The 16,860-nt window shown below is 39.2% G+C and overlaps 1 protein-coding gene across 50 annotated transcripts in view; it reads right to left on the bottom strand.

Annotated features, from left to right (window-relative positions):
- CACNA1C (calcium voltage-gated channel subunit alpha1 C) overlaps positions 1-16,860 on the bottom strand; it is a 495,028-nt gene that overhangs the window by 160,928 nt on the left and 317,240 nt on the right. For all 50 annotated transcript variants that reach the window (XM_072873331.1, XM_072873361.1, XM_072873386.1 and 47 more), the window contains exons 6-7: positions 16,675-16,836; positions 14,598-14,794 (exon numbers count right to left, since the gene is read on the bottom strand). In XM_072873331.1, coding sequence (XP_072729432.1) covers positions 14,598-14,794; positions 16,675-16,836 — 359 coding nt within the window. The remainder of the gene's footprint in view (positions 1-14,597; positions 14,795-16,674; positions 16,837-16,860) is intronic.

The raw sequence follows: 16,860 nt of genomic DNA, 5'->3' as shown, positions 1-16,860 counted from the left end.
TTGGAACTAAGTCTTCCTTGTAACAATATAAAATTGGAGAATATTGGGAGCAGGAGACAGCAGAAAGAAGAGGTAACAATTGTTGCTGAATATATCTTCCTGCTTGAAGCCTTCATTTTGAAAACCATCTTTTTCAGGAAAAGTACTTAAGCACCTTCATAACTTCAAGGATGCGTAGAAGTGATTTCCTCAGCTTAGATCAAAGATCAAATGGTAGCCTACTGGCAAGCATGGCTCAGGTGATACATAAAGGGCCATGCATATACTAATGTGAGATTTATATATTTATCACTGATCAACTACAAAGTATAGAGGTTTGGATTAAAACATAAATTTTCATTTCCACTCCCTCTTTCCTTCTCTTCCCATGAATATTTGGGTGAATGCATTTCATTCACATATATGCTCATGGAACTACAAATTTAAATTCTGCTTAAACAACCCTAGAAACTTTTTTTATAGGATGATGCACTGTTTTGCACTGTGAAGGAAAAATATTTTCCCCAAAATTTTTTAGTCAGAACTCAGGTACAAAAACAATTAAAATAAACAGAGGATGGAACTTCACCCTTCACAGCTATGGCTGTGTTGACAATATTAAAGGAAAAAAAAAAAATCTACATTATAGACAGTAAATCCTACATCTCAGGCAAGGGCTATGTGGCCTAGAGAAGAAAGTACTCCTACTCTTCCATTATTTCTTTGTCTTCCATTATATCTTCACACTGCTTTCACGATAGTTAAAGCTTTGCTTTGTTTCTGAAACTTCACAGACTGACTAAAATGCTTACATTCATACAGTCAGGGAACAAAAAAGGTCTCATAAAACCAGTGTAACCCTTCAGAAGTAACTAAGGTGGAGTGAATTTCCTAGAAAGTGTCCGGATAAATTTTGTCCAGTGAAGAAGCAAAACTTTGAAAGATTCATTTTTCTACCTTTCCTCATGCTAGATATATTACATCAGCAGAAATAGCTGAGGAACAAAATATTCATCCCAAATGAGAAAAAGGATATTGCTGGCAGCTCCTGAGAACATCCAACTAACAACTGTAACTGGTGATAGCATGATTTTTGAGGCTGCTCTGCAAACAAAAAAGAAACTATTTGTTCAATGAATCAGTCTCTTCTGGCTAACTTCTCAATTGCAGAGCTGATTTGGGCTTAAGAACACCTTGGCTTTGCAGTATTTGCATTCTTTGCCTTGAAAGCTCTTGCTAGTAGTCAGAGCAAGCAGAGAACTTGTGATGTGAAGGTTTGACTCCTTTTTTTCAACTTCTCCTTAGAGATCCAAGACATCTGGCAACTGTCTCTTTAGTGGTCATGCTGTTAAACAACTCATAGGTAAGTAATTGGACTTTGACTACTGAGACCATGTCACAAATAAAACAACCCCTAAATATGCAAAAATTTATTATTGTTCGTTAGCGCTGGTAAAAAATCCTGCACATTATATTTTTCTCTGATCTCTAAACAGTACACTGCTTATGTTATACTGTTTATTTCAGGTAATACTTATGAGAAATATATTAATTATGCATTTTGCAACTTATTGTAAGCCCAACTGCTCTTAATATTGCTTTTAACAAGGCAATTACTCGTTATTCACAATTTCTAACTTTTTCACAAAACTATAAATGCTTAAAAGAAGCCCCAGAAAGATTTCAATGAGGTGATACAGAACTAAAGGTACACTAAAAAGGAACATGGTACTAAAACTGACTTTCTATGTATGTTAGGCTCCACAGGCACTTTTTCCAACCTGTGGAGCAAACTATGGGATTGCTTCTTTAGCACTGAAATCCTACATATCCTGAATCTGCTGATTTGTTTGGCGCTTGAATGGTGTGAAGCTTCTGCATGTCATGTCAATAAAGACATGAAAAATGCACATTTTTACTTGAGAAACTCCTGGCTGGTCTCCACATACACCTCAAGTAAGTCTATACACAGCATGTATCCATCTGAATTCACCATTCACAGAAGGAGCAAGAAAAAGTTCATATTTCCTATTACCTGTCATATATCCTTAAAGCTGGATTTAGACTTAGTGCATTATTATCCTAATGATGAAGAGTCCACCTTGCAGATCCTTCAATATTTAAAATCTCATTAGTTGTCTTTGCTTGGTTGGTTTTTAATCCAGTACTCATGTATGTGCATAATTTAAGGCATATGAATAATTCCATTGAAGCCAATAGTCAATATTATTGTTACCAGCAGAAATGAACTGATATGCATAAATGCTTTGCTTGAATGGGATGGGGCACAGGATTGGGAGAAATATATGATAAGGAGCTCATTTTCTGAAATTCCCTGGGAAAAATTAGAAGTTTAATGTACATAGTGACTAAAAAATGACAAAAAGATTTAAGCATCTCAGTCTAGACATTCTAGTGCATCATGAGAAGTATTATCATTTCTCTTGTCAACCTGAAATACTCTTTCAGCCTTCCTGAGTCTTTAGGACAGGTGATAAGGAGTGGGAATTTAAGGTCTCAGGGCTGACTCAAGGCAAAAGGACAGAGATAGGGGTAAAAAAATACAAAACGCCAAACCTTGTAATAAGCAAAAATATAAAAACTAAGATAAACTAGACTTACCTTTATAGACTTAGGAACAATGGAATAAAATTGCTTCTGAATGGCTTAAAAAATAAGCAAAGGACTTCAGATGCCTTTGCTCTTATTTAGGGAAGAATTTCTTTCTAAGCATCAACATCCTAATAGTCTTAAAGGGACTCCAAGTCACAGTTGCTCCTTACAACTGTTCTGAAAGACTGCATTTAGTAGCTGGCACTACCAGATGGATGCAAAGGAGAGACTGGAGAGTTCAACACAGCTTCAGTCTGAACTGATGACACTCAAAGGAAAGAGCAGCGCTTGACCAGTTGCTCCTGTTAAAAATTATTTTTTTTGACAATCACATTTCTTTTATTTTGAAGTACTGAAGGAGAAGGCAAATTTTAACCTCAGTTGTTCTCTCCAAGCACTTATTTTTCAGGATCTTCTTATGGTGTTACCTCAATTATGGAATTTTACAAATTCTGTATGTGCATTCTATATGTACATATAGACATCTATAACCTTTTTTCAGAGTGTCTTCAGGAGAAAGGCAAGACAGAGATGGTTGAAGACAAGTGCACAGGGATCATGAATCAGGGCAGAGAACGCTCCAGACAGGTTATTCTGCTATACGGTCACTGTAGGATAAAAGCAAATAATGTAGGCAAGATTCATCATACGTGGGCAGTGGGAAGATTAATAAGATTCCTATGTGTACCTTGGTTCCCCAATTGTTCTGTATGCTCTGTAGTGATGGAAAGAGCAAATTAAAATTCCACTCTGAGCTAGAAATATTGGCAATTTGTACAGAACTCTCTGCAGGAGCTAAATGGAGCCATTAACTGAGAAAGGACTGCCTCGATGAGGACAACAGAAACATCAAGGGGAGAGATTAATTTGCAACAGAGAACCCTTGAGAAAGAATCAAAGAAACTGTAGCAATGGAAGATGAGTCCAGAAGAGAGAAGGGGAAGGGGGCAGACGGATCTGAGAAGACGGAGTCTGCAGAGGCTGCTTCTTCACCCCTGCTAACAAAGACTATGTTGAATCTGCTGTAGATATCCCCACCCAAGTACACCTGCTCTGATCCAGATGAAACGTAATTTCTGGTTTATTTTAGAAAAACTTTGGCTATAGCTATAGATCATTGCTATGCTGCATGATCTCCCTGGCAAGAGGGTGAAGTCTCCAGAACTGACCAAGCTTACCACACAGCACTATAGAGAAGACAAGTGAAAACAGCGCTGGGCTCAACCTCAGAGTCATGAGAGCACACACTCCTGCAAAAGATACACCTTGACTGGCTTGAACTTCTTGGGGAGATTGTGTAAAGGCAGGAGTCCTGCAGAAGAGCCCTACCAGGCTGCTGCAACCTGTGCAAGAACAAGGCTAGAGCGGAGATCTAGAAGCACTGCCTTATAACCATGTCAGCTGCTTGATGGCAAAGTGAAAACATGTAAAATAGCTGTTTGAGCTTCTCTGAAATCATACAATCACAGTGGAATGCCATTTTGCTGTTATATGAACTCCTTTCAATGAAGAACACATAAAAGATGGGAAGCAAAGTGTATTTGCTTTTTGTTGCATACAGTATGCGGGAAGTGCACTGCTACCACTAGAATTTGCCAAGCTTATTTCTTTATAACAGTACTGAGTCATATTTTCATCGCTCATTAAATACTGGCCCCACGTTTTCAAGGATATGCACACTTTCTCAGCTGGGAAAGACTGTATAAAGACTGAGACACATATAAAAACCCCCAATTTTCAACCACCTAGCTCCAGCTTACTGATACTGTATGCTGACACTGAATCCTTCCACCGTGTTTTTTAGTCCCCAGTAAATAACCACTGGACTCCACAACATTATTTAATTCTTTAGTAAAGTTCTATCTTCATATTTCAGCTGGTTTTGGTTTGCATGCACATTGTTTTTTGCAGTCAGCTGTTCTTCAACAGACTGAGCTATTATGGGAATATAAGGTCTGTCTGAGAGTAGGAAGAGAATTAAAACTTGCATTCAAATACCAGCAGGTCAAAATGTCTGTGGCACACAATGATTGAGCTGAACTGTTCTTCCACTGCAAGCTATTTCTGTTGAAAATGCTTACTGATCCCATACTTCTATGGCACAGTAGTTTGTGCTTGCTGGAGAGGTAGGGGGGCAATATTGACTTGTGTGTTTACTACTGTCTTAATTAAGTCTGTAATTTTAAATGACCTTCACACAAGCTTACTGTACAACTTAAACTGATGGCAAAGGCCACTGGCATTTGACTTCACACTTTTCCTTTCAAAATAGAGGGAAAAAAGTTAGGCTCTCCCTTGACTTAAAAAAACCAGCAGTGTTACTGGGTTTTGTTTTCACAAAGTTCCAGCATTTATTAGCACTAGTAACGTTCCAAAGGTTCATGGATTATCATGGCAAATCAACTATCTGAAAAGTGGATTTTGCTGACAAAATCTCAGCATATTAAATTTTGTTAGTGCAAGTACCACTGGGAAATTCCTATACTCAACTATACTAGGGGAGGGAAAACAGAAATAATCAGGAAGCTACCATTTACACCTCCTTCCATCCAACCTGTACTCTTTGTGCTTTCTTATGGGAATTCTCTATTTTTCTGTGAAAACTAGAGGGGGTTAAGTACCTCTGAGCATATTTGGCAATACAGGGATTCTGAACTCCCACTGAAAACATTAGTAACACAGCGAGAACTCCTCACATCAAAGACAAATTCTGAGCTCCAATAAGCCTCCTGCTTTGCCACCTCACTATCTTTCTCCAGGTTTAATGTGTAAAAGAGAAGAAAATAATTAAATGTATTTCAACTCAGTTTAGCATAGAACGTGTTACCCAAAAGTGAAATATTGAAATTCATTTATTGCCAAGTGATAAAGCAACTCACATTCTAGAGTGTGCTGGAACTGTTGCACTTTGAGGATGTAAATAATCCCCTCTAAACTACTCCCTCAAAAGTTTTTGCTTTTTTTTTTCAGTGGCAGCTCAGATCACTCTCTGTTTGCATTGAGGCTGACTGTGTCATACAGACCAGCTGGGAAAGAACAGGCCACACACTGACCCAGGCAGAGCTCTTAAAGACACTAGGCCCAGACTGAGCAGGTCTTCAGGACTTCCCACAAACGTAGCCTGGAGTCTAGGGTGCCAAGCCCTTGCTCTTAATCCATTCTCCTTGTTGATATAGATGGCTGACAGACCATTTTCCCTACCTCTTCCCAACTCAACAGCTAACATCAATAGTGACATTACTTTTGCCTTCTTATTACACTACTCTTCTTGGTTCCTGAACCGTAGATCTACTTAGAGGAGATTCATGTCATTGATCTGTCTGCAGTGTTCTGCCAAAGTCAGGTCCCTATACAGGTAACAGCACCCATTAAGGCTCTCCATTCTCTCATGTGACCGATTACGGGTTAGCTTGGTGGGTGAATTTGCAATTTGCAGAAATGCCATGTAGTGACCTCCAAAAATTATTTGGACTTGTGTGACTTAATCAGGATTTGAATTCAGGCCTCCAGAGGCAAAAGTCACAGAGCTTTACGTGAGTTGCCTTGTTCCCACATAAGTGTGTATAGCTTTTTTTTGCCCTTTAAAAGGAAAAGTTTGATCTTCGAAAAAGTCATCCAAAAGCCCAAAGGCTATTTAGCCACAGGGCTGATAGTTCTTTCATTACAGCTACTGCAGCAGTTCCATCTCTTACTGTTGCTCAGTTATTTAAAAACCTTTCATCTTTTAAAGGCTTTGGAAATTCAGTCCAAAAGAATAAAGTGCTGATTTCAAGCATGAAAATACCCCCTAGGATAGTGAGTTTCCAAATCTAAAGATTTCATTTCATCTTAGAATTCTGGGCTTTCCCTTCCTGTCTCTGTTTATTTTGTATTTACCTTTGCACAGCTGATTATCCAGAAATGATTTTCTGCCTGTTTTACTGTATTGCTGTTTTATAACTGCTTCTATTTATCTCAGTGCAGACTGATAGCAAATCCTACCACATGTATATCAGAACAGCATTGATTGCTGCATGCACAGGAATACACAAGCACATACTGTTCATAGATTTACATAGTCAATTAAGTCCTTAAAAATAAAGATAATGAAAAACAGTACTGTAAGCTGTAGATAATCACTACCTTCTTTACTAAGTGAAGGCATGACTGTCGATTCTTTTTTTGTACTTGATCAGTATATCCCAGTTTCCTTTGTATCCAGTTCCCAATCTATGATATTCCTAGAAATTCATTCTACATTTTAGATTATGAATCCCGCTTTCAGTTGTGAAATCACACCCAAAAGTCTCAAATAAGGTGTACAATATCTAGAACTCACAGCACACAGCTTATAAACCTTCATCTTACAGGCACACTAGCCACTCACAGATATTGTATAAGCACTAGGTGTTCACTGGAGAAACTACTATCAAAGAGCCTGAATGAGGTGCAACTGCATTATCGGCAGGCAAGACTGGCCCTTTTTCTTCTGAGTCTTATCAGCAAGACCAAGTAGGCAAGATCAGCACAATGTGCAGGACTGATTTCTTTTAGATATGCTTTAAAAATCCACAGTGTGGAGGTTCTGTGGTAAATATTCCTCTGATTGAGTCCTAAAACCTTAATTTTCTTTTTCTGGTCACTTTGTGTCTTTAGGGAGATGTGCCCAATGTTGTTTTTAGGCCTCCAATTTGGGTGCAGTTCAGAGGATTGGAGGTAGAAGGAGACAGCTCTAGAGGAGGCCATGAGTGCAGCTAAACTATATGCTTATGATGGCATGACCACCCATCATACTGAGCCCTCAAGTCCTGCTGAGGCAGAAATCCCACTTAAATCAATGAATAAAGCCAATATTAGAGGACCAATTCTCTTTGCAGGCAGGAAGGACTTATTACTCACAGTAAGATTGGTGAGGGATTAGTTGTATTGCCCTTTGTCTTGAAAACAAGATGTTAAAACAAATTAAAATAAAAATGAGTTTTATAAATAGTCAGTTCTAGAGCCACCACTTGTGTTCTGACCTTGGGCATATTCCCCAGTCTTTTTCTTTCCCAGGGTCTAGATAATGAACAAAAGTCTGTTATTTGCGAATTTGTCTAGTGGATATGGGTCCAAACTTAACAACTCTGAAGACAATTGTTTCAGAAGGCAGTGATCTTGAAAAAACTGGTAGTAGGGCCCAAGCAGTGCACCCACAGAGGTACTCAAAATCCTAAGTCATATAGAAGTGTCCCAGTAGCTTAGCACTTAATTTTATAGCTCTGGGATAGAAGATTAAAGATTAAACACAAGAAAGTTCTCTGTGGTGATTAGACAGCAGCAATTAGGAAAAAGTCTAAGGAAGAACAAAAGAAGAAATAATAGAGAAAGGGCAACAGAAAGACAGGGCTATTAAAGAGGTCCTTCCCACGCAGGAGCACTGGGCAGAGGGTCTTCACTAACACCTCCCCATAACCAACCCAAAGAAACTTATTTTTAATGGAGAGTTTCTTTCCATATAGAAGAAGAGGGCTGAGAGGTCCAAAGTTGAGGTCTGAATGGCCCATGAAAACTTATTTCACACAATAAGTGCCTATTTTGCATTGAACAAATGTTCAGCAGCAGGTTTTTGTGGCAGGTGGCAACCAGCAAGTCACTGCTCTTGCTGGCTTTCAAGGCAGCAGTACAGGCAACTGTGGCAGTTGCACGTGCAGTTGTTCATAAGAAAAACGAAAACAAATTTAGGTCAGCATTTATGCAAATTAGGTGTGGACACTGCTTTTTCCATGCATTAATGCTGTGGCCCTTCAGTGCTCTGAACTATGGGCCCTCTCCCCTTACCCACCACTGTTACAGCAGAGGGAGATGAAATAACCTCTGCAGTCACAGAGATGGGTTGCTCATACTTGCGTGCTTATTCTTTGTAAATTTTTCACATCCATGCAAAACCCTGCCAAAAAGATGATTAAAAAACCTCAACCCCACAACAATAAAAGCCCAACATTTTCTTGGAGGGGTGGGGGTGGATGGGTAATAAACACCATGGAAACATGTAGACAGATATATTCTTAGAATCAGATCATTCTCTTGTGTGGAAAGCCTTACTAATTCAAGCCTAACTGCTGCAAGAATAAAGGGTTAGAAGGAAAAACACAGCTGGTGAAAATTGGGGGTTGCAGCTCTGCATTTAATGTCTTCCACTTTGTGGCAATCTCTCTGTATTCCTCACAACATCTTCCTCATTGGCTGCAACAGGCTGTGGGGGGGATGAGAAAAGCTCACAAGATATGTCAGTACTGCCAGCAAAGTAAATTATATCTGTTGTCCAGTTTGTTCCATTTTGATTTCACAATGAGAATTGTAAGGGTGACTGTGAGCTCCAGTTTCAAGCTCATTTAGTGACTCTTGGAAGTATGATCTCACAGATTCAGAGATTGAAGGATCTTCCAGTACAGCCTGTTTAACCCCCTGCATCTATATATGCTACTCTATGCTGTCCTTGGGGATGTGATGCTTCTGAATGTTTCCACTGATTCGATCTCACTACATTGTGGTGACTCTACTGCACTGTTTTAGACTACTAAACATTTTCTTGCCTAGGGGCTGGGCAAGCCTACCAGAATTGCTCAGTTAAATTTCAGGGAGTCAACTTATTATGTGCCAGTTCAGGCATCTCTTCCAGGGACAGGTTAGTGCCCTGGATCTCATCCAGACCTGGCTTTAGTCCATCTAGAATAATATCACACTCTTTAGTTTACAGTTAGAGCCTTGAGGTAAACTGTCCCTGGAGGCACGGCATGTTATTTTCAGAGACTCAACCAAGTATTCTGAAGCGTTGTCCAAATGACATGGGACAAAGCCAATACTCCAAAAACGATGGCAGGCTCAAGGCTGCTCATTATTAATCATCAAGCAGATCAAATAGAATTACTTGATCCTCAAATTCAAGCTGTAATGGGCAAGCTGTACGCAGAACATCTCAGGGCCAGGTTCTCCACTACCCAGCAGCATGAATAGCCCAATGCAACAGCGTATGGTTGCATTTTGCGCTTGCTCTGCACTCTGTTTTCATTTATATATACAATTGCTTAGATGCAGGGGAGTGTAGAGAACAGGCACGTAAAACAGGCTGCAGTGGGCAGTTTTGCATGCGGTGTCACAGGGCTCCGGCTGCAGAAAGCATATTTCACACAAAGATGAAAGCCTTCCTGGAGACAGGGCACTGTCTGAATTGTTTTTAACTCAGAAGTGAAGTTTCCCCTGAAGGACAGTAACAAACTGATTAAAAATAATTAAAAAGAAGCCCTATTAGGGAAGGTTGAAAGAACTGAGTCTGCTCAGATTAGAAAAAGATTAAGGGAACACAACAAATGCCTACAAATACTTAAACAGGATGTTACAAACTGCACAGGGATTAACTTTCCTTCTTAGTCAACAAGACAATAAGAAATAACGGACTGCAGCAGGGACTGATTACAAAATACCAAATGACTCAGTTTGAAACATTTGGATTTGCACCTGCTGCTGGAAGTTCCCAAAACTGAGGGGTCTTCAGAAATGGGCCTTGGTGCCTGCACAAGGGAGCTAGCTGCTAATGCTGGCTGATCATACATTAAGAAGAATTTTGAGAATAATAAGCTCAGTATTTCTACAATGCATCAGAAAAATTATGATGTGACATATCATGTGTCTGTCAACTCAAATGATTCTATGAACTGACTGCATGTGAGACAAAGCCACCTGGCAGTTATACTGGGACAAAATAAACCTTGTAAGACTGAGGCACTATGGGAGATGTGCTCCTGTGAACACTTAATGCTCCTTTCAACAAAGATCAATTCTTCAGCGAAGAGTCAACAAGGTTGTTTTGCACAGATTTTCATCCTGTCCAATATAGTTATTTTACATTAAAAATTTGGCTCCTTATGAGTAATTATCTTACCTGCCACTACAGCAGTGTCAAACTCTTTTCCCTAACAATTTTCTTTCACATTTCAAAAGAAGCCAATCTACTCACAAGTCTTATCTGCTGAGAGAGGAGATTGGAAAGTGTATCGATCTTATTGATGTCAAGTCCTCCTAGGGAATAAAAGTTCATTGCTTTCCTGTCTCTGATTATCTTTTTGTGAGGACTGGATCACAGGCTGGGAAAAAGTACTCCATGAGAGAGGAGACAGGCTTCACTACAGATGTGAAAAGCTGAAGGAGGCATGAGGGGAAGCATGAAGAAGGAAGCAGGAAACTGAAGGTAAAATTTGAAGAGCTACTAAGTGGATTAGGAGTCCGGGGCTTGTGGAAAGTCAAACAGCTTTCTAACTTTTAAACATGCAGTTTTAACCTTGCAAAGTGTGGCACAAGACAGACATAGGTTTCATGAAATTACTAGTCTATTTTTCAGGGCAACGTGCTGAAATGTGCTAAGCTCCCTCCATTCCCACTGAGAGAAATGAAGAGATCTAGGTACCTTTCAAAAGCTATTTTTCAGAAAATAGAAGATATAGTTGAAAAGCACTTATAGAAGAGTTCAAACCAAGGGAATTGCTTCATTTGCTAAACATTTCCAGCTAAGTAATTCAGCCCAGAGCTTTATCTGTTGTTCTGCTGAGTTTTAGGTCAGGCTCTTATTTTCAGATTTAAGGAGGGAGCAAAGAAAACTCCCTACATCCATATATATGACCTTGGAAGACTATCACAACAGACACCAAGGCCGTGATTAGGCATCTCTAGGTCCTCATGTTGTACACATGACTGCACGTGGAAAATCTCAACAGCATGATCAAGATTTTACAAAGTAGGAAGTAAGAACCTGACCTTTTGAAATTAATTGTAATTTTGCCATTGACCTCAGCAGGACCAGATTCAAACCTTGGTATCTATCTTGAATGGCAGAGGAGCTAAGAACCTAACAGTCTGCTTAAACTTTGAATGCTCAGCACTTTTAATTTTAACCCATTAGCTTACAACATTAAGTTTAAGCAATGACTTCTGAAAATCACCTAAAATTTTCAGCTGCAAATTTTTCTGATTTGCAGACAACATTTTCTTATACTGTTCTTTAATCTGCACTTTCCTTTCAGTGTAAAATGGACATCATCTCTATCTCAGGATGTAGTTGGAGAGAGGGGATCTTTAGGTCTGGAATTCTAATTTAATTAACTGGGCAGATTTATTTCCTAATAAAGCGAATTTTAATTTCCATGACCTCACTGTGGATCTGGGAGATCTTTCAAAGTGTTATCTACTTAAGAAGAGAATAGCCTCCTAGCTCTGCACTCTTGTGGAGATGCAGCCCCCAATGGGTTGTCTATGACAAGTCCACTCTTCCTTGGCTGAAAGGCAAAGGCCAGGGAGTAGAGTTATGTATGAGTCAGACTTCACTAAAGAAGTCTGTGGCTCACAGGCAGTTTAAAATATTTATTTATATCCTACTCCCTTACTAAAATTCTTCCTTCACTCTCAGAAATTGAAATGTTGCATCTTTTCTATTCTTTACTATCCAGAAATGGATACATTTCCAATGGATACACACTCCTTTTGAAGTGGCTAGCTTAAGCTGGAATACCCTTTGCATGGACTGTAAAACTTACTGTATAAACCACAATAGAAATGGTTTGAAACACCCACATATGAAATTACAGTGTGAATGTTTAGAGACTGTTTCTACATACAAACATTAACGCCACAATGCTCCTTATAGGTGTGCCCTGTACTTATTGCCCAATCAACATCTGCCCCCAGAGTAGCACAGACCTCTCTGCAGAAGGAAATACCCTTCACATCTCAGATACCTTCTCTACCATATGGCAAACACCGATCAGTGCTGGCTTCTATCCACTTTGTCAATATAACACAAAGAGGCAAAAAGTCATATGAGACAATAATACTTTTAGGATTGTTTACAGCAGCTTAACCGAGTATGTCTGTCATCTCAGGTGTTCAGATATTTACTCAAACTTTGTATTTCATGGCCTTTAAACATAGGTGATACTTTTTTTCTTTACAAACTACATTTCTTCCTCCTCAATTACTGAAATTTTATCTGCAGTGCTAACTCCTATCTTTTGTAGTCTTGTCTAGGAATAACTGGGAACTGACAATAACAAATATTTCTTTTGTTTCCAAAGCAAGCATTCTATCAAAGCCATAATCTAAAAGGCTAACTATATGGATGCCCCTAAAAATAATGACCATCAATCTGTATTAATTTCAGGTCTCAGTTCACCATACTGTCTCTAAAGGAAAAAGAACCACTCAAGAAATCAGTGAAAAAAGCTAGCTGAATACCAAACAAAAGCCAACAGCTGAAGTCCAGCTTGCTGCAGGGACTCCATAAAAAAATCAGACCATCTGCAGCATTCATGGTAGAAAATAATTTAGCAGTGAGTATATGCTTTTGGCTCCTGTTATTAGATAACTGATAACTGAGTTCTGAATGACTGTCATCCAGTCATGCAAATGACACAAGGACCTAAAAGTGTGGGGATTGGCAGGGTCTTTTATAACACGTGCCTTTGGAGAAAATTTTGATAACTTGTGGATAGGTTTCACAATACTAAATGGTATATACTGCCAAAGTTATTTTCCTGTTTATTTCTGATATCTTTTACTCTCTCCTATTTCCCCTGAACTTTATAGGTATAAATCCCCTCAATCACGCAAAGACTGGAGGAACGTGAGCTAAATGTGACAAAAAGACAGGTGTATTATATACAGCCATAGTTGAGCAGTGGAGTAGTTTTGCCCAGTTCCTTTTCTGACTTAACTTCTGTTCTTCTTCATTATTTTATTATATCTATACCCTCTTTTCAAGTAAAGGCAATTTTTGTGCTCTGAGACCTAGACTCCCCTTGTGGTTTAATCTCTGCCCTTTATCTCAGGCATTAGAAGGAAGCTAGAGTTACAATTCTAATCTAAATTTACGAGGATAAAGAGACGACTGCTAGCTGTTCCACACAGAGAATATCTAGTGCAGATAAGCTAAATCTTCAAAGGGAAATCTTGTAAATTCTAACTCACTGGTGGGTAGAAGGCAGCTTCAGGCTCATGATTAAGAGAGAAGCTGATGTTGATTAACAGTGCAAGCTGCCTTAGTCCAGAGTATCTTTTTGTGTGCTTTGGGTCTTGAGTTAAATTCCATCATGCATTGTAGCACATCCTACCATCCTGGAGAACAAGGTATCATAATATGCCAGTCTTCAAAGTTAGTCAGAGTCTGGGTTAGCCTTATGTGGATGGGACTGAGCTGTGTGTGAATTAAGTTCCTGGACCATAACATATTGTTGCAAAAGTTGATGGCAAGAGCTGAATCCAGAAACATGTTTATATTTGGTTTACAGGTGAAGGCTAAATCTGATTTTAACTCCTACAGTATAACTGTATTGCCAGTGAATTTCCCAATACATTAGGAATTACAAGGTAGAAACTAAAGCTATTGAAACTTCCAGAATTAGGGTAAAGGACAAGATGAGACTGCATTTAGATTAAAGATAATATGTTTTGGCTAAACATGTAACCACAATCGATACTAATATCAGAGGTAGAAGAATTTATTCTAATACTATTACGATAAAAGTCATAACCAGGAATAGCGCTGGCATGAAAAGGGATTTGTGAGGCCTTTCTTATAGAACCTACAAGCTGATCGGCATAGTGCCTTTGTAACATTAATGCCATGGGTAGAGCACACAGTTATCTGTCACATACTTCTACATCAGTAATCTGGAGATGTGTGAGATATTTCACTCCTGCAGAGAGGGTCTTTACATGACATTCTGCTCAACAAAGGTACATTGCAAATCCTCAAACCAATAAGCCACATGCCATCTTTCAACACTAAATTATCAATGGAAAGTCAACATTTACATTTGATTTAACTGCACCAGATAAACCCTCCCATTTTACCCACTAATATTCTGAGTTAATTAAAGCTCCGTGCTAGCAACCATGCCTTCACTATATAGAACAAGCAACAAAGCTAAAGCCCCAAAATTTCAACATAGCCGGAGCACATGAGCAGGCCCTTCAGCTTATCATTTTCGGATACGTACCCAGTACAGTACATCTGTCCAGCCCTCCATCGTGATGCACTGAAATACCGTCAGCATGGCAAAAGCAAAATTGTCAAAGTTCGTAATGCCGTGCTTAGGACCCTCCCAGCCTGCCTTGCACTCCGTGCCGTTCTGACACTGCCGCCCATGCGCAGACTGGGGGGCACAGGGAGACGGATCATCTTCCGCAGGTGTATCTTAAAGGAGAGGAGGGAGAAAACGGAGATGAAGAGAACTAATTGCTATTTGACACACTGATAAGCAAGTGAAGGATATCTGATTTTAACAAATACATTTTGCAGTGGATTTGACAGATTTCTCTAAGAATACATAAGAAACTGTATTAATTTTAATGGGCAGAGGGATGTTTGTTGTGCTTCACTTTCTTTTTGTAAAAATAGTGGCCAAGCTGTCAAATTTTACAGTCAAAACTGAAATGTCTTTCAACATGAGAGGGAACATTAGATCAAGTCTATTACATTTCTTTAGGCTGCATGTTATGGCCAGTGTTTTCATACCGCAGTCACCTGGCATCTGGGTTAATCTTGGAAGGGAACTGCAACACTGACTGGCACTCTGCTGAAGAAGGCTGAACGCGTGCAGCAGACAGGCTTCAGTGCTCTGGAGACAGGTTGATGGTGCTGGGCCACTGCTAAATTACAGCAGAGAGTCTCTGGAGCTCTGCTCTTTTGGAGTTTAGAAGCTGTATGGCATTTTATCAATAGCCCAGTGGCACTCAGAAGCTCTATCAGACTCTACTGCTTGATTATCCACCCCTTATTCTGTACAGGTGTTTCCAAAGATCTGAGAACCCATACAACAAGCCTGCCTATATGCTTTGGTATATGCAAAATGCTACAGAAAACATTTTTATAACCACAAAAATTCCTGCAATGGGATTTTTTTAATATATGGATTTCAGCGCCTATTGCTACATTTATAACAGGTGCAGGTATGCATGTGTGGGAGAGCAGGTAATTATGTTTGTTTCTTATCTTATACGGCAACAAATGTAATTTTCCAAAAGTTCTGATCACATTCTGATCATTAAAGCATGCCAGAAATAGAAATATTAGAATTAGATGTTGTAATGTGTAATAATTACACATGCATGGAGAAAGATATATACACTTTAAAGATGTAAAGCAGACTGATAATTCATTATAGTTCTAGCATCATTTCCAGAAAATGAAATCTGCCAAAATTATAAAAGTAGAAAATACAGAACTTCTGAAACAATTTCCTGCTGTACAATATTTTCTTGGTTACAAGCTGGACTGGGTGCTAGACATTGGCACCCACCACCACATCGGGAATTCATTGCTGCTCAAGTTGGATAAAACAAATGAAAAAGAGCAGATGGTTAGGTGAGTGAGTGACAATACAATTGAATTATTTTGAAATGTGAATATTTCTTTCCATAAATAATTTGAAAGTTCTTTCCTGATGGATTTGGTGCAAACAGTATCTTCCCATTAATATACTTTTGCTTTCTTATTAGCTGCACTTCTAACCACAGTCACAGCCTGTGATTAAAAAAAAAAGGCTTCTGGGCCTCAATTAGATTTTTCTTTAAAATGACACCAGTTTAAAATGAAGATGTGTTTGTTTACAAGATTAATAATAAAATATAAGAGTTGTTCATTTGCGTGATGCCATCTCTTTTGCAGCTCAGTCTGCTAGTGATGAAATCATCACTACTTTAGAGTTGCTTGAGCCTCTGGGAGATTTGTTAAAGAATTCAGGCGGGCTTGTAGTGCCAAAGGTCCACATTAAAAAGTCCACTACTGTGTTGAGCAGGAATTGACAGTTGTGCTTGTAGCCTTTACAGACAGGCCAACAATTGAGTGCCCAAGATGAGCAAGATAAACTCTCACCATTAGAGACAGTCTCTCGATATCAAAGGTGATTCATATCCAAGAAGCAGAACAAAGGAATCACCACTGTGAAACCCCAAACAGGTACACAGCAGGGAGCAAAAGCCACCCATCTCCTGTGCCAGCACAAATGCTCCGTTACACAAGGGGAAAGCTTCCCTCAGAAAATCTTGGTATGTATGATATAGTGTTCCCCTTACCTATAAGTCCCCCTTGCACATGGTAGCAGGTCTTATGCATCTTCCCCATGAATAACTCCAGTCCAATGATGGCATAGATAATAATGACAAACAGCACCAGCAGGGCAATATGCAACAAAGGGACCATGGCCTTGATAATTGAATTTAAAACCACCTGGAGACCTGCAGAGAAAACAGAAGGAAGCA

This window comes from Ciconia boyciana, chromosome 1 (assembly GCF_034638445.1).
Source record: "Ciconia boyciana chromosome 1, ASM3463844v1, whole genome shotgun sequence".
Lineage (NCBI taxonomy): Eukaryota > Metazoa > Chordata > Aves > Ciconiiformes > Ciconiidae > Ciconia > Ciconia boyciana.
This window is presented reverse-complemented; position numbering and strand designations above follow the sequence as displayed.